Raw genomic sequence first — 20,764 nt, 5'->3', positions numbered from 1 at the left:
GCGCAACTATAGTTAGGATCGGCGCAACTAGTTAGGGTCAGCGCAGCTAGTTAGGGTCGGCGCAGCTAGTTAGGGTCGGCGCAACTTGTTAAGGTCGGCGCAACTAGTTAGGGTCGGCGCAACTTGTTAAGGTCGGCGAAACTAGTTAGGGTCGGCGCAATTAGTTAGGGTCGGCTCAACTAGTTAGGGTCGGCGCAACTAGTTAGGGTCGACGCAAGACGCAAGTCGCAACTCTATAGTTGGACCGACACTATACCGACTGTACGCATATAAAAAAAATAATTATTATTCGCAAAGCGTCAACAGAAGAACCCATTAATTGAAGAAGACATAAGTGTCAAAATTTGCAGCGAGCTTAAAAAAGCTCCGGAACTACTAAAAAATAATAAATAGAAAATTTACGGTAGCCTTGCGATGATTTTCGGGTTAAGAGAAAATCAGTTAGTGACTTCAACAACTATTTTATTATTTAGAATAAATTCGTAATATTAACTTCATTCGCGAGATTTTCACCTATACAACCTTATAGGTTATTTTACATCTCTTATCTGCCAAAGAAATCGATATCAGAGAATTTCTCAGGCCGAAACATCCCAAAATGCTATTATTAATTAACGCGCGTACTATCAGTCCAAGCTACGTAGTAAGCGAGACATTTTAGGCTCACAGAAAACGGTCGCAGGACCGGCCGATGGAATGTCCTTCATGTTTTGCTGGAGCCGGTCCTGACGGGTCAACATGCGCAATTCTTTTCAATTATTAGTAAAGCAAAATTTGTGTTAAACCAACTTAAATAAGAACGCTACCGCTCTATCCGATAACGTGTAAACAAACAAAAATCGATATGCACCGATATTTTGAGGCAATAATACGTCAGAGTCCCCTATTAGCGACGCGACACTGCTGTTAAGAATTCGGGCGTTCATTGAACTAAGGTAGTAAATTATAGTAAATTAAATGAAACGTTCTTCGAAGTTGAATATAAAATTATCCAATATCTAACATGAAATTGCAGAATTATGGTGAAAATTATACAAAAAATTCAATGACTATTGTAATAATAAGCCACACATGTGTAACCAAGAACTTCATAAAAATTTGCCTCATATTTATAGATCAATTTATTTCATTTGATAACAAGAATATCAACAAATCATCAATTGTTCCTTTAGTAGAAGTAATCTAACCACGCTAATGCTAATCAATCTTGAAAACCTGTACGGGGCGCATCCTACCAACTTCACGTTTCAACACAGACTGGCCAACGTCTGACGAGTGACGATTTGAGACGTTGCTCCTAAAGCTGCTGACCTATTGGGCGGATGCTGTATGTTCCATAGTTTTATTTAAAAAATTGTCGAATTGCCTCAAACCACATTAAATTATAAAATTAGGTGTTAGTGTATAATTGTCTTGTCAGGCATTTGATTTTAATGGAAATAGACGGATCATGGCATATTCCGTCGAACCGAATTAGAACAAACATGTTTGAGAACAATTATTTTTTCCGTTGATTAACCATGGAGTGTTATTTAATGGTTTTTCTGCTGAGGACTGTCGCCAATACCAATATAAAGTACTCTTAGTCCCATGAAAAGATCCAACAAATTGATATCCTATTTTTAGAGCCCGGTATTCTGCTGTCGTCAAAGAAGAAGTTTACCGGGCAGTGGAAAACGCCAAACAGTGGTTGGCGTTGTTGTTCGGTTGCAGTTGGATGAAACTGAAGTCTGTAAGTTATGTTCGAGATCTACGGATTGATTACAGCTTATTTGTTCTACTTTCCTCTTTTTTGAGCATGTTATATTAAAACAATAAAATGTTTTAATTTTATAACCTGTACCAAACTGCTTTTAGCTTTCAATGCATTTTATTTTGACCTCAATGCGTTTCACTACGTAGCCTAGGTACTCTCCTTAGTCTCCTCACTCTCCTGTACTAGGCTTGCAGTTACAGCCTGCAGGCTGTTCAGTGTTCAGAATCAGTGTCATTCTTAATTTCTTATTGCTAAGTTTCCATATCTACTAGTCTTATAGGAATTTTCTGTACAAAAAATTGCACATGCAATGTTTCTTTCTGCAACCCACAGATGAACAAAACAATATTATTAGGTAGTCTTTCATTACAATTTAATTTAACTTCTTCTTCTTGCTATGCAGGTTAGGAAAAGTCCTACTTAGTACTTTTCTTGAAATATTGTGGCTCTAATATCATCTAATTTCATTAGGTAGGACCTATGAAATCTTGTGGCTCTAAACTTGCCACTGTGCAGAGAGTGGATGAATATTGCAAGATCTTTGGCGACTCTTCAGTAGCAAAATTTACGCCTTCAGAAGATCTTGCCGACACATTTAGATTGGAATTCTTGCATTTAATATATTTGTCAGTCTTTGGTCAACTATTTAGAAAAAAGTAAGGTTTCTGGTAATCCGGTACCATAAAATGGGGTAACTTTGACCACTTTCATTTTTCAAAATGATGCCATTTTTTACTAGATAAGTTAAACTTAAATTGAAACGTGCAAAATACAGGTCTATACTCTAGCTTTACTCACCATAAATTGCTGGCTCCTGCCTCTCATAATTTTGATGTAATTTCAAAAAAAGTGGTCTTTGTTACCCCAGCTCTTCGGGTTTCTTTGACCGGGTGGTAAAATCAAATTTATTTTTTGGTAAAATAACTCCAAATAACTCCAGGTTGTGGTGCAATGTAGTAGAACTTTTCTAGTTACATATGCAAAAGACAAATTTTAGGAAAATGTCATTGTTTGCAAATGGGGAGCGCCGCCCCCAAATGGGCAAAATGTGACCATCTAATGGCAGACGTGATGGGGTAACATTGACCGGTTTGGAAATTAAGTTAAAATTACTATATACCTATAAGACTCTGTAGAGTCTGAAACATAAAGAAAAAACATTAATAGGTGTATCAAACATAAAATATGTTACATAGGTGCTTATGGTAATTTTAACTTAATTTCCAAGCCGGTCAATGTTACTCCGTCACGGCTGCCATTAGGTGGTCAAAGTTACCCCATTGGGGGGCAGTGCCCCCCATTTGCAAACTATGACACTTTTCTAAAATTTGTCTTTTGCATATGTAACTACCGTAGAAGAGTTCTACTACAATGCATCAAAACCTGGAGTTATTTTACCAAAAAAATAAAAAAATTGGAGGGGGTACTCCGACAGGCTTTAAATAATAGCTTTTTTTTGTGGGTCCCATTTTTATTTTTTAACCTATTAGATATGCAAACTTTTTAAATCTTTCTATTGTGTTATGTAGCCTCAGTATTAGGCCTTTAATGCCCATTGACAAAATTTTTCTATGTCAAATAGTTTTTGAGTTTTGGGGGTTTTTGTTAAAAAAAACGAAAAGTGGTCTAAGTTACCCCGCCAGTCTAAGTTACCCCAGTTTACGGTACTGTGTTACATTTTGTGCAAACTGCATAGCAATACTTTGATGTTGTTGGCTCAATGCGTCATGTAGCTGACATTTTATTGACAACTTTAGATATTGATTGACAGGAAATGTTTAATTACCATATATAAGACTCTGAAGAGTCTGAAACATAAAGAAAAAACATAAATAGGCTGTCAAACATAAAGTATGTTATATATGGTAATTTTATATTAACTTCCAAGCCGGTCTATGTTACCCCATCAGGGCTGACATTAGGTGGTCTAAGTTACCCCGCCGGTCTAAGTTACCCCATTTTACGGTACAAACCTTTGTGCTTTCTGTAAATTTCATTTGTTTTTTGACCCTTGTCAAATTTATTTAATGAAAAATAAGAAAAACAGTACCCATTTGCCTGCTTGGAATTGCTTAGAAATATTTATATATTTTACCTGCAATTTTGGATAAACTGCCCAATATTGGACCTTGGTTTACTACAGTGCATGATCAAGCTGCAAGATTTCATAATTATTGAAAGTATTCTACTTTGGGGTTGTGAGATCAGCATAGAATGATCTTTGTGATCAAAATAGAATATGAAGCGAGGGATTCATTAATAATGTGTTTTCATCCATACATTTAATGCGGATTGGAATTTTTATTGACCCAATTAGTTTTTTTTTGCATATTATGGCAATTAAATTCAGTCTATGCTTAATATTTTAAATTGTCAATCAAGTTTTTTGAGATCATTATTTCTAGACCTTTTTTGCAGGTATCAGCATGGGGCAAGGAACAAGCAAGCCATCCTCAAAGACGCAAAATGCCAAAAGTAAGAAAAGTTCATCTGCAGAAGTAGCCTTGGCTCAAACAGCTTGTTCATCTGTTGAAGCCACTCCCTCCTCATTCAAGGATGCTACATCCCCAACACTGAGCAACAAATTACTGAACTATTTCTCTCCCAAACCTGAAGTGACAGCTTCTGGTACAGCTACTTCTCCTCTTCCACCATCATGTAGTTCTCTTGCCAGGGGCTTCAGAGATGAACTTGGTAAAATATCTCCTGCTCTGCAACGCCGGGTGAGCTCGTCATTCTTCTTAGGCAAAATGCTGATATCTCCCAGGCGTCCTTTGCGTGAGGATGGAGAGATCCAGTCACCATCAGAATTAGATGGGAGCAGCAATAAGATTCTGTCAGGAAATTTGAGCACTCCTAAATCTTTGAAAAGGAAAGCTTCACCTGATCTTTCTTCTTATTCAAAAAAGAGGAAACCAGACCGAACAGCTTCCCCTCCTCTGAAGACAGATTGGAAACTCTTAGCAATGAGAGCTCAAGTTGAGGAACAAGATGATGATGATTCAGAGCATCTGGCAGCTTTGGATGATGTTGAATCTCAAGCATCATCTGCAGTGAATGCTGAGCTTGGAGAAAATGGTACTTGTGAGAATGATGGTATAACTTGTGATAACAGGCAGGATGACCAGCTCTCTTCAGAAAAGTCTGCAGTGGCAAATGATGAGGAAGTTAGTGAGGCATCAGATGAAGAAATGACTGATATTACTGTGAAGGAAACAGAAACTGTGGAAGCGTCTTGCTTATCAGCACCTTACTCTCCTTCACAGCTTCCTAAGGGAGCCATGTCAGTCATGGACTTTAGTAGGTATTCAGAAATGACATGCCCTTCTCCTGCAGCCACTCATCTTGTGCAAGACTCCACGATTGAAGAACTTGACGAGAGTGATAATGCTGCTAACAAATCATTCACCCAAACAATTGGCAAAGGCTTAAGGATCCTCAAAGAAACCATTTTAGGAACAGACAATGTCCTGTCTTCATACCGAGGAGAAATTGCCAAAGATACCAAAGATGGGGTTCTCTCTAAAAATAAAGATCTAAATGATATGATAGATTTTGATTCCAATACCTCAGAAAGCAATGATAGTGCAAGTGACCAATTCGATGTGAATAACCACCATGAAATGATGAGGGGTATCAGTGAGACTCGTTCTCACAGCAGTGCTGATGAAGGTGACATGGATCAAAATACCCTTCCACGAGCAAGCACTACACATAGCTCTACTGATACAAGAAAGAATTTCTCATCTGAGTGTAGGATAACAGAATCTAAGGAATCTCATATGAATGAGAATGAAGCTACTACCAAAGTGAATGATGACAATATTCCTGTGGCAAAACCATTCATGCGAGCACCTTCCTCAGAAGACGAGTTCTATCATCACGCCCCTTCTAAATCCACATTCAGCTCGTCAATCTCTAAAGGTAAATGGCCTAGTTTCTCTCTAATATCAACCAGCGCAGTGTCGACTCTTCCTGTAGCTTCTTTCCAGTATTTCAAGTCCATCATTACCTCTGACAGTTCCACTGTTCCAAGTGATGATAAAATGAAGCAGACTGCCAATGGTGAACGGGAACCTTTATCTCCCGTGGTAAATAGGGATGAAAGCAATGGCAGCACTGATGAGTTTTCCAATTTGAATGGTGTTGAATGTTTGCCAGAAAGTAAGAATACTGCTGATGTTGAAGATGCTGGTGAAGCTGAAGATGCTGGTGAAGCTGAAGATGGTGCTAAAGCTGAAGATGCAGATGGTGCTAAAGCTGAAGATACAGATGGTGCTAAAGCTGAAGATGCTAATGAGGCTAGAGACGAAGCTTTGGATGTAGATGATGTTGAGAATGTAGAAAATATGTCTGTCAACTCAAGGTCTTCATGTGAAGAAGGAAATAAAAATGTTGAGACTGAGGAAAACCTTGCATTAGTTTTTCAAGATAATTCAGCTGATTTGTGTCCAGGTGATCTGGGAGATAACAAAGACTTGAACAAAGATAAAACTCCTAATGAGAAAGACGAATCTTTGGAGACATCCCTGGCTAACTCGGCTGCAGAGCAACCCTCAGTTGCCACACCTAAACGATCTCAAAGAATAGCATCTATCCACAGTGCTAAAAATGTAAATGTTGAACCTAGTCAGAAGCATAGAGAGGACACTCCCAGCAGTGTAAGCAGTCGCAGAAGGCGTCGATCATGGAGCAGTGAAAGCGATGTATCTCTTCAGACCAGTCTTGAGAGCTCCAATTCTGCAGCTGAAGCATCACAGTCTCCAAGAAAGAAAAGGCAATGCACTAGCAAAACTTTCGATGCTCCTGCTTCTGAGAAGTCAATTGTAGTTGATCAACAAGCTGAAAAATCAGCCCAGAAGCAGAGTTACTCATCATATGGCGGTAGTCAACTCCAAGACCTGTCGCTACTGCGTGATGATATAAGTGCAAAGTACGCCCGTGACCATCAGGTGAGATGTTATGCATTCTCTTGTCTTATTAGATATCTTTATGTATGCAATTTTGTGATATTTTTTCTACATACCTTTAAGGACTGATAATATTTTGTTGTCTGCTGGAAGCACATTTTATCTAAAGTTTTCTTTGCGGTTCTCCTATTATGATTTAACAAACTCTGACACTGATTAAGTGTGTGTTACAAGTGCTAAAGTAGTTTTTTGTATCTTTCCAATCTCATGTTTCCTCAATTTATGCATTCAGCTTGTGGTGGTGGTGATGAGGTCCAGCGTTGGTGGTAGCGGTGGCAGTTGTGCTCTCGTGCGTGAGCTGAGACAGCAATTCCCTAATGCCCCATGCATCAGTGCCCCTGCCAAGCCTGGCAAGAAGACAAGGTTTGTATCAGAGCTTCAGGCTTCTGCCCCTAATAATTAAATTTACGAACACGTAAATTTTACCGTCAATTTTGGAGCTGGAAGATACCCTTTTTGATTGATATTGGCTTCAAGTGTGTCCACATAGCTGTACCGTATGTATGTGTCTTTCATAAGAGAAAGTACGTAATAATTTAATTTTTCAAATGATTACCCATGATTGCTCCCAACCTAATGAATGATTCCTTTTTACCAGCTTCAAACAAATTATCATAGATTTGCTTAATGAGCAGCAGAAATAACAGTAATGATGGTGAACTAGAAAAACTCTATTTTACAGTAACTGATAGTGTATATCTTATAGTGGTTTTGCTCAAGCAAGGATGGTAAAATACTGAACAGTGACTGATACCCTAAAAAATATGATTAATGGTGGATGATGGCGCTCAGACGTGGAGCTCATCGCGGCGACGGGCTGAAGCAGCTGGAGGCCTGCGTGACACAGCAGCAGACGCCAGTCATCGTCGAGGCGGCGGTGAGGGCGCACGTGGCCCCGTACTTCCTCATTGCTCACTCCGCCAACTACATCTCGCTGGTGATCCATGAAGCTGCCTTCTCTGCGCCAGCTTTCCAGGTAACATTTTCCAGAGAATAACACAGTGTAATTATTTTTACTCATTACATTGTCTAGTCAACTATTTACCTACTTTCCTTTTAGGTAGGTATTGCCCTCTTCCCAACTCTCTGTACTGCTGTAGGATGGCATTTTCTACTCATCTCCGCCAGGTGCTTCAACTTTCCAACCTGCTACATTCTACTACACTCTTCTAATTTTTCCAGCTGCAAGGAAGCATAATTTTCTTGTTTTTTCCGTATACATGCCTTGTGAGATCATAGTCTATGATTTGAGCAGCCAGCGAAGGACAGCCTGCCATTCTGCTACAGCTGGTTCCTGAGCCTCACAGACTCGGTCGAACTCATGACCCTGTCGCGCCAGCTGCTCAAACGCCTGTTTGACGTCAGTGTCTTCAGGAAGGACATCTTGCCTCGCTCTGGACACACAACTGTCAAGGGTGAGAATTTTTAAATGTTAAGGATTACACGAGTATTTATCACGTTGTTTGAACTTAGGATTAGGAAATACCGTATTAGCACGTGCATATTTTTTTAACTTCATTAACCTACAAGGGGTGACAATTTGTCTCCGTCTGGTGATGAATACTAATTCTCTCGTGGTTAAGTGATCTGGAACAGCACATCTCTTACTTAACAGGGTGTTTTATCAAAACTTTCTTTTCCTACACCATTGGTAAGTATATAATTTTGATGATATTATATCTTTCATAATTTTGTCTCAGATTTCTTGGCGTCGTACGTTGCCAACAACACGGTGGGTGGTCCGCAGATCCTGCACTGCACCGCTAAGGGCAGTTCATCATCCAGCGATGTGCTCTACACGGCGCGTCGTGAGGTGCAGCGAGCGCTAGGCCTCGTGTCGACCCTCAACATCGTGGGCTTCGTTGTCACGCCGCGCACCTTCGGCGCCTGCGTGAAGCTTAGCGACGAGCAGCTCTGTCTGTGGGATAACGACGACGCCCCTGCGGTCCCTAAGGTCATCAGAGAAATGATTGAACAACAGAAAATTTTTATTTTCCCTACCGATGTTGCTGATTCATCCACAAATCATGACAATGATGTTTCTGAACACGAGGAAGATGATGCAGAAGAATTCAGAGGGTTTGACGCCAATAAGAAAACTCTCAAGCTGATCCCTAGAGACGAGAAATGCATTGATTCCTTGCCCAACTCAGCTAAAGGCTCTCGCGCTCACATTACACTGGGCTGCAATACTCGCAAAGTTCATCCCAGAACTACAGGATATGACGTCATTTTGGCTCGCCAGCTGGAGGTAGAGTCCCGTACAAGGGTGAGCTCTAAGGCTAGTGTTGAGCAGCCTAATAGTTCTCTAGATGACACAATTGAACTAGCTGTAGACCACGGAAAATCTTCCAATGATGTATCTGGTGAATTAGAAAGAGACGACAACAAAGCAGCTACTGATAACGAAGGTGGCGATGACCTGACCATGAGTGACATTGAAGCTGCAATGAACGAGTCTGTAAACAAAGAAGACGATAAGGACAAAAGTGATTCAGTTGAGGATTTGTTGCAGGACTGCGACTCTTCTGATGTCGTCACTGACGAGAGTGTGACACGCTTCAACATAGACGGTGCTAGGGTGTTTGGCTTTGGTCAAGGTGTCTGGGTCGTATACCCTGAACAACAGATTACTGTCGCTGCTATGTTCGCTGGCTTCCACAACTCAGAATGAAGAAAACATCTCAACCAGAGCTATGTGGCCGCTCTTGTCATTAATCTTGAGCCTTGATGGATGTAAAACTTAGTGACAAGCGCGTTTGTTCTCTAAGATGCCTTAACACTTTTTCTAGACTTGAAAATATTCTTGATACTCGTTAGTAAACTATTAGAGATGAATTTTCTCGCCTGTTAGCTAGAGTGACGGATTAATGAAATAATACATTCATTAAAAACTAATATGACCTGGTGCCGTCGAAATTGCTAGAAAAGGGCTCTTGGAGATGAACTCGTTTGTCACTATAATGTAAAGAAGGCATCAATGTATCTCCTGTACGTGATTGCGTAGATGTTACTTAGCCGTATTAGGTTACTCTGCTTAAATTAAAAGCCACTGTAAATTGTGGGGATTTCTTAATCTGAACCAACAATGAACTACCATCGGTGTTGAGAGATGGAAGGAAGATTCCTTTTCTCTCTAAGTAAAGCTTTTTATCTTTGTACGAGCATTCTCTCATTTAGTGTTGTATCGCGCGTTTCTATTAGGTCAAATCGCACTCGATATCAACGTACTCATAATTTCCATTGCTAGTTTGCTTCAAGTTTTTGTTGACGTACTTTTAAGTTTAGTAATTACTCTATCAATTACTTATAAACCGAATTGGTCATGTCCATCTCTAAATGTGATACGTACATGTCTATCAATTTTTTTTTCATATTTGATATAATTCAAGGATCATGGCAAGAGGAAGTATGGTACACGAGATCCGTCACTGAGTTACCTTTTTTTATCCATGCCATCCTAACTTTATAATTCTTATGCGTTAGGAATTTTTTTATGAGAGCCAAAAGAAGACTTATGAGTTCCATAATTTCATTGAATAATTCTTTTAGGGTATTTTTAGTATGAGCTTTGTGATATTCTCTTATGTCCCTGATACTTCGGGTCAGTATTATTTTGTTTGCTTTAGTTACGAACTCGAACTATTTGCTCCATCAACACTCAGAGCAGATAGTTATCGGCTTGTAGCTTTGTTCCAAGGAAGGCTTCTCACCACTTCATTTAACATTCTCATTGATCAAACGAGCTGCAAGTGTTGCAGCTTGTAGGGGATATCTTGGACTTTTTTCCCCATTAGGATATAGAACAATGCTTATATTCGAGGCTTCTCTATACCGATGTAAGGGTTTTAATTGACAACATGAGGAATTATATGATCTGTCTCTGCGTTTTTGTTCTTTCATTCCTTGCGTAACTCAATGTTCTCTTGATTACCTTGATAATATTTGCTTTCACTATTTTATACTTGTTCTGTGAATCTTGGTCTTCCCCGAAAATTTTCTTCCCCTTGGCTCGTCATTTCATAGCCTTTGAAGCCTCCGAGGACCTCTCCTATTTCACCTTCCTTGTCATGTCCGCCACCCAAGACGCCGCCATTTACGTGCGTAGAGGCCGGCGCCACAAACGACACCAAACGAAGGCTGCGAGTCGGTCAACAACTGAGAACATTTACTGGAGTTACCAATGTTTTCTTGCGTCGCATCACGAAGAAAGTTATATAACGAAATCGATAACGTTGTATAACGAAAACGCATCACGAAGAAAGTTCTATATAAAGTTCTTTTGAGGATGATTGATCTCCATGTTTAATTAATCGTTTCATTTTACAATGGTGCCGGCAAAAGCTGTGTTTAGAAAAGTATCGGGAACAAGACTAGTTACGCCAATGCGTAACGTGCCTTTCAATCTTCCCCGGCCAAATTGCAGAATGTTTGACCAATGCAAAACTGCAACACTAGTGGATGACTTGATAATAGGAAGTAAATTCATTTTGAGCTTCCTTACTTATTTTCCAATAGAAATTTTACTTGTTGGCAGTACTTTTTTACCGGTGACGTTTGTATGGCCCAATTTTTTTTACGCTCAGTGCCAAATTTAGGTGACCATTGATATAACTTTCAGTGAAACCTCAACCATCAGATGGATATATTATGGTCTGGGATAAATAATAAGTAGATGATTCGATTTATATGAATTTAAACCAAATTTATGGTGGAATGAAATTAAGTGCTGTTGTGCAGCTCTTGTTTGATTTAAACTGCGTTTGTGTCAGTTGCACTCAAACTTCCAAAAAGTGGCTTGAGCAATTCTGAATGACCTTTCGTGAAAACTAATAATTCTTCCTTACCTGCTTAGCTGAAATGTAGATCGCTCAAAAAATTTCGAAACATGATCAGTAATTTACCCATTATTAAAGTGACCATGACAAAATTCAGAACAAAAGCCACATAATTGAATGAAAATTGGTTCATGGCTGAAAAAATGAGGACCCAAAATCAGTACCAAATTTTCAGCCGCTGTAGCGGAGACGTAAGTATTGAAAGTCGCTGATCCGAAATTAGTCCATTACCCTTTGCTTCTGCGTCAGCGACATGATTAACGATAAAAGCTAAGATAACCCGTACAAAATGACAACTGAGGAAAAGTTTCAAGCTGCTGTTAATGTCATCAAAGGGCTTCCAAAAGATGGTGAGTTATCACTGACAAATTTTTACGTACATTTCGCCTTGAATTACCGTCTAATCACTCTAAAGCTCCTTTAATTCTTAAGAAAAGTGAAACACTAACAATGGAGCTACCTAGGTCAGCCAGCGGCTGGCCAGGCTGTGAGATTCAAAAATAATTTTAAATCTTTCACTTTGAACCTGAAGCAACTAGATTTTAGTAATATGTAGGCTTGTTCTAATTTTAGTACAAATTAGGTTCTATAGGTTGTGTAGTTGTTGGTTTTTACTAGAAATATCCAAAACGCCCATGTCCCATGAAATTAGGTTGTTTTGTTCTCATCTCAATTGCAGAATTAAATGTTGACAATGCCACTGGTCCTTCAACTAGGGGTATAACAACATGTAATCTTGTTCTATTTAAGTTTAAAGATTGCCTTTTTGGTTAAAATTCAACCACACATTTGTTTATGTGTAAATAAAATGTCTAATTTATTCTGCCAGCAGCCAGCTGACTGGCAAGAAATATATCTACAATCAAACGGGGTAATAAGGGACGACAGGTGGCTGGTGGGGTAAATGGGGACAGTTGTCCTACATTTCATACAAATGATGTAGCAGCTAAACTGTAATCAAAATATTGCAAAACTTTAAAATAGTGGCATGAAGTTCAATATACCTATTTACTATCTATGTAACATAAAGCAAGTTAAGAAATCATATTAATAGATTTACTAGTTACTACCACTAAAAAAATCACTGAAAAAAGTTTAAAAAGTGAGATTTTGGAAAAGTACCTCTGGCTCTGCTAAGGTCTGTAAAAAAATATTTGCCATATTAAAAAATTTTACTTACATAAAAGTTGCATATAGGTATTAGGTATTGGCTTAAAAATGTGATTGGAAGAATTTGCATAGGTATTTCATTAAAAAAATGACTGCCATTTCTGCAAGATGTAGTAATAAGGAACACCTCCCCCCACTCCCCAGTATAATAAGGGTTAAGGGACACCCTTAAAGACACATTTACTGTTGTTGTGGCTCCCCAGTCTCATTTTTGCATTTACTACATTTTTTACATACTACATTTTACATTTGCTACATTTACATTTATTTTTTTTCTGGTTCTAAATATACTGTAGAACCTTGATTAGCAATGGCTCCAGTTAACAAAAAAAATCAGTTTACAAGAAAAAATTTTGATTAAGTTTACCTTGCTCTGCACAAAAAATTTTACTTGACCAAAAATTAATGCATCATTGGTCATAACAAAATTGTGCATTGAATGTCATAAATAGATTATAGAATTGTGCACTGGGCAACATAGAATGTTAAGTAATTCATCTAAACTATGATTTATTTCTCCAAAATATATGATGGTTGTCACTAAAATACCACTTCTTTCTGTTTCGTGTATGTTTTTACAATCTTTTTTTGTTATTGTGAATTCACTTGACCCAACTAAAATGGTGTGAAATTGCAAGCTATCCTGTAAGCTTACAGATACAGAAGAAATGCTATTAGGCTGCTGATATGAAGCTTGCAGTGGACAAGGTTGTTGTAATGCTCAATAAAGGTAAAATGCATAAAAATCACAAAAAATATAATTTATTCTACATCTACATCATCTACAAAGGAAGAGGAGGACTTAAGAGTACTGTTAGTAATGGATGAGTACACTTTGCATGCTTCAAACGTTGTAAAATTAAGTTTTATTTCCAGTGTCCCAAATTACCCCGTTCCCAAGGGTAATTTAGGGTGCTTTTATTTTGCATCTGGCACCTAACGAATAGCATATGGGATTTTTTCAAAGATTCCATATGATAGCTTTAACCCTTTAACAGGCAGACCTCATTTATTTTATTTGCCTCATCCCTTGATTGGAATTATAAGAATTTTGCTTGTTTGTTTATAGCACAGGTCTGCTTGTTTCATGAGTCTAGAAATTTAAAAGCTGCAGCCACCTAGAAGGCTTAAATAGAATTGGATTTAACTTGTAACTGAAATCTTGCAGCTCCAAAATGTAAAATTTTCACTAGCACGTAGAATCTCTATTTTAGAGTTGGGCACTTATATTACCAATTAGATACAAGGTAAATCATTTAGCATGAATTTCACAGTTCCAAAAAATGGCAGAAATGCTCTAGTTGTAACCTGAAGGGTAGAGATATTCCAGCCAGCAGGCTGCTAATCACTGTAGGCAGGCATGGAATATTTATATACATTTTGAGCTGCAATTACAACTCTCTTGCTATTTTTGGAAGCACCAGGATCCTGCTAGATAAATTACTTTCTATCCATTTGTTGATAAAAAATCATGCCACAAGATTTTAATGTCAATTTGTCACTTGGCAAGATTTCTGTAATAAGTGGGAAAATTCCAATTCTGACTGTAGGTACTGAAAGCCCTCATTTTCATAAAACTTGGTAGTTTGTATAATAAAAGTTGTAGTTTACTTGGGCATGTTTTAAAAAATCAATTTAATTTCTTCTATTCAGGTCCTTATCAACCATCAAATGAGATGAAGCAGATTTTTTATGGTCTCTACAAGCAAGCAACCGAGGGACCATGCACTGAACCCAAACCTCCATTTTATCAAGTCATTGCTGGCTACAAATGGAGAGCTTGGAACAGTTTAGGAAACATCTCAAAAGAAGAAGCCATGGAAAAATATGTGGCAGAATTGAAGAAGGTATGTACTGTATACCTGTACTGATTTTATTCAGGAATAGAAATTGTGGAACGTTGTCATGTCCTAACCTTGTTTATGATATTGTGAGATTTAATGCTTAATTAAGGCAAAGTATATTGCTCTTTGTACAAAAAGGGTCATTAGACTGGCCTTAAATGTGTATCTAATAATATGTTGTTTGCTGAAATTCAAGAATCAAGCAGCATCTATACCATCCCAAATAATCAAGTATCTTCATTTGTTTCAGATTATCGAGACCATGTCCTACAGTGCAGATGTGGCTTCATTCATGGAAGCCTTAGGACCATTTTATGACTATGTTGAAATGCCCTCAAAGGAAGTTTCCATTCAGTCAAATACAATCATACAAAATACAGCTTTTCATCAACATGAACAGCCAGCTCCAGAATCTGACTCTTTCCGTCAAGACATCGCAGCTGATGCTACTGGTCCACTGCAGTATGAAGTAGCAGAGAAGTTGGTAACAAATGGCATCCATGAACACAAAGTAGACAATGCAGATGCAGTGGTGTATTGTCATGAGCAGGACAAGTGGAATAAGGTTCCACTTAAAAATGGATTTATTAGCAATGGTGACGTGGTGAGTTGTATTTTAAATTTTACTGACTCACCATAGTTATATAGGGATTGTTAGGCTTTCATCGATTTCAAATAAAAATTCCACTGTAATATTTTTGTGAAAGTTGTAACTATCATTCAAATACATTATTATATTATGCATTATAGTCCAATGCTTAAGTTACAGGCATGATTGAATTGAATTTTTGTGCAGAAACGTAATGGTGTGGTAAGCAAAAGCTACTTCATGGGCCCTAATTCTGGGGAATTGCCCAGTGTTGCATCCTCTGCACAAAATAATCTGTCATCTGCACAACGTCAAGATGGAGTGAGACCAAACAAATCTGCTGCTGTGTATTCAGACACAGACTCTGAGGAAGAGTATGCCATGCCTCCTGAGGTGAGGTTCCCATCTTTATTTAGTTTGTGGCCTTGATGGTTTGTTTGACCCCAGATCAATATATGCTTTCAAATAAATTGTTCTAATTCCCCATTATCGGAAATATTCTTCTGAATCTAGTATTCAAAATAACAACAAACATTTTTTCTCATTTGATAAGAGCTTTTTGGCAGAACTAAGTTTTAAGAACAAAAAATGTTGCAAGTGAAAATGTGATCGTTTGCTTGTGGCTCCAGAAGCTTGCTAAGCCAATCACCACTCTTCAGTGGTGCATTCTATATTACTGCAACCTTTGTACAGGAGTTATCAGGTGACGAATGTGTTGTGATCAACGGCAATGGCTTGCCCAATAAAGTCACAAATCGCAAAGGCTTCCCTACATTGAATTGCAACAGCCGTGAACAACACCACCCTTCAGGGCTCACAGGAGACGAGTCTGCCAGTGACAGCAGCTCAATTTGTGAACTGAACAACCACATCCCCACTGGCACTGATCAGCAATTTGCTGAAGTCAGCGCCGCGTCACCTGCTTCTGCTCAGTGCACGTCACGTGGCCGTGCGTGGTGCGCCAGTGTGACCAACAAGGGAGTCGCACCGCAGTCCCTGCCAGGACTTGTAACGTATGAGCAAGGGCAGGGAGGAGGTGGCGGTGATGATGTGGTGATAGTGTTGCGCCAGATGCAGGGAGATCTGCAGGCCATGACGCGGTGCCTACAAGCTCACCTTAATGACATCTCCCAATGCCTTGTTGCGCTCAATCGCACTAGCATTGCACTCCAGGTGACGTGAATTAACTGGAGCTATTGCATGATTTGGTGTAGCTTTCCTCATGTCGGGGTGTTGATTGCTCATAAATTTTACTGTAAAATTTTACAACTATTATTTTCATGCAAATGGGTTTTGGAGTTAATTAATTGTACCGTATAATGTCCCTATCACTATAGTAAAGTTGCTCGATAATTATGGCCTTCATGTCATTTTGTTTGCTAATTTGAACTAATGCTGTTCACTATGAGCCATCCCATGACAATGACGTTGTTTGACATAGCAAGGGCTTTGAATCAACTTGCAGGCACCTTCTTGTTCATTTGATGCCTTCTTTGTAATTGTTGTATGTATGATAGAAATAAGTATAATTTGTTGCCGTAAATGTAATGCTGCTTTTCAATGTTGTCACATCATTTGATGGTTGTGCAGGCTCACAGCGACGGAGCAGCAGGGGGAGGAGGAGGTGGTGGAGGATCGTCTCCTGACAGCGAGGTGGCACAGCGTCGTCAGCGGCAGTGGTGGCCGTTCCCTGAGCTGTCGCCGCGCTCGACCTTCTGGCTGCTGCTGTGGCCGGTGCTACTACACGTCGCTCTCAGCGCTGCTAAACTTGCCATCAAAATACGCAGGCGCAGGAAAGCCAATGTCCTTAACTTCCGACCGGCATCCTAATTCATGAGAAGCTGTTTAGTTCTGGTTTATTGGTTGCGTCTTCGATGCATCAATCGTTTCGAAAATTTATTGGGTTCATCTCTTCGTGGGTATTCATGGGTTCATGTTGAACATATGTATGGATAAAGAAAGCCTGATGGATTATAATTAACGGGCTAATTAATGACATGGTGACGTTTGTGATGTCTCCCTCGTAATGGAAGCTCACTGCTTAATAACGGTTTTCTGAGCACAAAGCAAAGGTGAAGGACAGCAAGATTCCACGCGCCTTGAGCGGTTGGCAACCACCTCATAGAGCTCATCTATAGGCTGGAAAACAGGAGGACAAATATCTGTGGGTGTTTCAATAAGCTTACTATTTTCGAAATGATAATGTTTTTATACCTATATCCTACTCATATATACTTATTACTTTATCGGTTTCATGTATCAAGTTTCTATATCCAAACTTGTTGATGACCTACATATATTTATATATGCTTGTGGGAGATCAGTTGATCTCTGGTGCAATATTTTATTTTTTAAACCTGTTCGCCGACATATTTTGCCCTCGTACAGGATTTCTGATACAATAATATGCAACCTTTTATTTCACTTTTTTGTTATTATTTGTTAAGTTTCAGAGCTGAAGTCGTTTTCGATATTTTAGCAGTGATTGGGTTGACGTCAAACCGAGTTTTTATCCATGGGTGGCATACTCTAAATAATACTCTTAGTTTATAGATGCTACCATATGCTATTAACTGTGCGGTTTTAAAAAATGTTGAAGCATGTAAGGCAAATTTTGATGCTAATACTTTTTAATGCAGCAAAAAAAATTTGCGTGTACAAAAAATTTATATTTCTATTGTAAAAATAACAAAATTTATAAAAATTAATGCCTATCAATTATCAAGACATCAAGTTATGAGTGTACATTGTAACTTGACTTTTTGCTCTATTGTACTGTACTTTGTGATGTCAACATATTTCTTAGCTCAGCAAACTGAAAAAGTTCTGGCCTGCACCGATTCCCGGCCAATTTCCCGTTTCATTTTTGAATATTTTTTCTAGTATTCAAGATGTTTGATCAGCTCTGACTCTGTTCTTTTATCTCTTAATAAGTTAACATAAATGCATGTTAGTTCTGCTGTACCTTAATTGTGTCGTTTATGTAGCTAAAATTCGAAACTTGATAATTAACTCCGCATAGACCAAGATTTTCAGAGATAAGCGCAGAATCTAAAGCCAATCACATTTAGGAGTTAGCTTAAAATTAATTATTAAATTTCTAAATACCAATTCAATATTTAGTAATTTCATTGAAGGCCGCCCCTGTATATTATGTACGGAATGCTTTCATTTTTAAATGATGTATTCAGGCTCTCCACATGGCAGCATGCGGCTGCAGATTTAATCAAGCCTCAAGCTTGCCCGTCAAGCCTCAAGCTTGGCCGTCAAGCCTCAAGCTTGACCGTCAAGCCTCAAGCTTGACCGTCAAGCCTCAAGCTTGGCCGTCAAGCCTCAAGCTTGGCCGTCAAGCCTCAAGCTTGGCCGTCAAGCCTCAAGCTTGACTGTCAGCATATGTAAGCCACGAGTCGTTCAATTTTTACCCACCAGACATCTGATGTTGAATCTATGTTAAATTAAATGTCGTTTGGTTGAATCAATGTTTATTCACCGTTGATTCAACGTCACGGGCCAGGTGGGTAGGGGGACTTGAGACTTATCACACAACTTTATATAGGATGAGCACTAGACGTGCTTTTCACTAAATTATTGGTTAAGGTTTATATTTATGATATATTTTTTATCTTAGTGATTTTTAAAAAGGCAGTACTTGTGATAAAATGCATCTTTTATTATATTTGCGATTGTTTCCGAGGTAGTTCCTGTGATGAAATTTCTGTTTGTTTTGTGTGACTGTAAGCATCGTAAACAAGTTGGGGAGTTGTGAGCGGCGGAGGTACCAGCCATTTTTGTTGTCATTGTTCTCCGCAGACCGCGACGTACTGTGTTGCATTATTTAGGATGGCTCTAAATTATTGAGTCATATTGTTCAAATACTCACATGTTCTCTTACCCACAACACAAAGGGCGGTCGTAACAATAATAAGTCATTTTGCCGTGCAAAACAGGTTCAGGTGGACCATGACAAGGCCAAAAAGTGCACCATTATCTGGACAAATTCTCATGCATTTCTTTGAGTGCCGTTTAGTTAGTTTAGTGGCCAAATGTTTACTAGCGCTTCAGCTATTTAGCTATCTCGCACCGAAAGTCAAGATGAACATCACCGTAGAGGTGGAAGGTCTCAATTATTCATCACCCACAAGGGGCGGAAGGTCTCAGATGTCCAGCCCGCTGAAGCTGGCTCGAAGGAAGCAGCGTTAGCATCTCAAAGAGACGAAGTGACAAGGAGGGACAGGTGGAAAGCAACAGAAACGAAGACACTCGAACAAGAGGTCGCTTACACGGGACGTCGGCCGCCCGCACGAGAGAGACAGAGAAGGGAAATGTAAGGAATCCTACCTATATAATAACTTAACCCCACAACTGAGATCTGCAGTCAGACACCGCGAGCTCAACGGTGGTGCGCTCAGGAACAATCCCCCTAGGAGCGCGAGATCCCATAGGACTTCTGACGAGCACAGACACGCATCAGAAGTCCCCCCTGAGGGGTCTTTGAGTGCCGGCATAAATATCTGTAGGAAAGCCAAGTCTCGATTCTTTGAGCAAACCATGTAGTTCAACAACGTAGTGTATTTTCAAATTACTTCCTTATTCATTGTCTCGTATGCAGAATGTCCTTTATTATGAATGGAAATGACAGACACCTTTATGGCAATGACTTCCAGATTTGTCGATTTGGTTCAATTTTATATATTTGATTTATTGTTGAAAATTAACGTCAGTATAAATATCGAAAACCTCTGCTACACTCAAGACTTTTCAGATAGGAGCGTTTTCCATTAAAAAAAATATTAATGCACGTCCATTTTCCCCTAAAAGACTTCATGGGTTACGTAAATCAGCGCTTACTTTAATTGTGCCGTTGATTCTTTCCTTTCTACTTAGCTTAGCAAACACGCTTCGCAGCCTGGGTGCCAGCTTAGTAACAGCTGGTGCCTAGAATCAATTGTGTCAATTTAATTTGCATAGATAATTCGTATGCGCATAGGTAATATTTTACGAAGCCGAGTGTTAATAAATAAATAAATTATGCGGATAGAGTGAAATATGCGAGTGACTGTGATTAATAGTTCCATTTTGAAGAGCTTCTATTAGCAGCTCCGTTGTGACATAAATGGGATAATCGCGGTTTATTGAGTAATGTATCTCAAAAATACTTGTGGAATCATTTATATAGTGTTAAGAATCTATGTTAGACTGTACCAAACACTTTATTTTTTTCGATCGTTGTTTTTTTCCTGCATCCTTATTCAGAGTGTAAGCTCTCAGATATCCTGCCATCATCGTATATATCGCCCTCCCAGGACCAGGTTACCATGTCGGATATCACTAGTGAGTAGTTCATGCCCATGCGTGCTCAGAAATGTCTTCCTTACGTTCAATAATACATGTCCTTTGTTCGAGATACTTCTCGACTAGCGTTTGTTGTACCTTTTATGCCAGTAAATTAATCCTGATCAGAAAAACAAAGCATCCAAAATTGCTCACGAGCGTGCCCCATGGAGCTGGTTGATACGGAACTTCCGCAGGGGGTGCGACCATTACAAGGCCGCACCAAGGGGCGGCTCCCCCTCGCTCCCTCGCCCCAAGAGCGTCAG

The 20,764-nt window shown here is 39.1% G+C and overlaps 2 protein-coding genes across 2 annotated transcripts; both read left to right on the top strand.

Annotated features, from left to right (window-relative positions):
• Nucleotides 1-1,663: 1,663 nt before the first annotated feature.
• On the top strand, nucleotides 1,664-10,614 carry LOC108675684. Its single transcript, XM_018163713.2, has 6 exons — nucleotides 1,664-1,732; nucleotides 4,175-6,708; nucleotides 6,959-7,089; nucleotides 7,519-7,702; nucleotides 7,982-8,141; nucleotides 8,427-10,614. Exons 2-6 carry the CDS (start codon nucleotides 4,183-4,185, stop codon nucleotides 9,398-9,400), a joined length of 3,975 nt encoding a protein of 1,324 aa, XP_018019202.1. The 5' UTR covers nucleotides 1,664-1,732; nucleotides 4,175-4,182; the 3' UTR covers nucleotides 9,401-10,614.
• Nucleotides 10,615-11,549: 935 nt separating this feature from the next.
• LOC108675688 (acyl-CoA-binding domain-containing protein 5) lies at nucleotides 11,550-18,064 on the top strand. Its single transcript, XM_018163716.2, has 6 exons — nucleotides 11,550-11,914; nucleotides 14,388-14,581; nucleotides 14,829-15,182; nucleotides 15,375-15,560; nucleotides 15,861-16,340; nucleotides 16,758-18,064. The coding sequence occupies exons 1-6, from the start codon at nucleotides 11,854-11,856 to the stop codon at nucleotides 16,995-16,997; spliced, it is 1,515 nt and encodes a 504-aa protein (XP_018019205.1). The 5' UTR covers nucleotides 11,550-11,853; the 3' UTR covers nucleotides 16,998-18,064.
• Nucleotides 18,065-20,764: the final 2,700 nt, after the last annotated feature.

The sequence above is a fragment of the Hyalella azteca genome, unplaced genomic scaffold (assembly GCF_000764305.2).
Source record: "Hyalella azteca isolate HAZT.00-mixed unplaced genomic scaffold, Hazt_2.0.2 contig12009, whole genome shotgun sequence".
In the NCBI taxonomy this organism is placed as follows: domain Eukaryota; kingdom Metazoa; phylum Arthropoda; class Malacostraca; order Amphipoda; family Hyalellidae; genus Hyalella; species Hyalella azteca.
The sequence above is the reverse complement of the archived record's forward strand: the minus strand, read 5'-3'. Positions and strand labels throughout refer to the sequence as shown.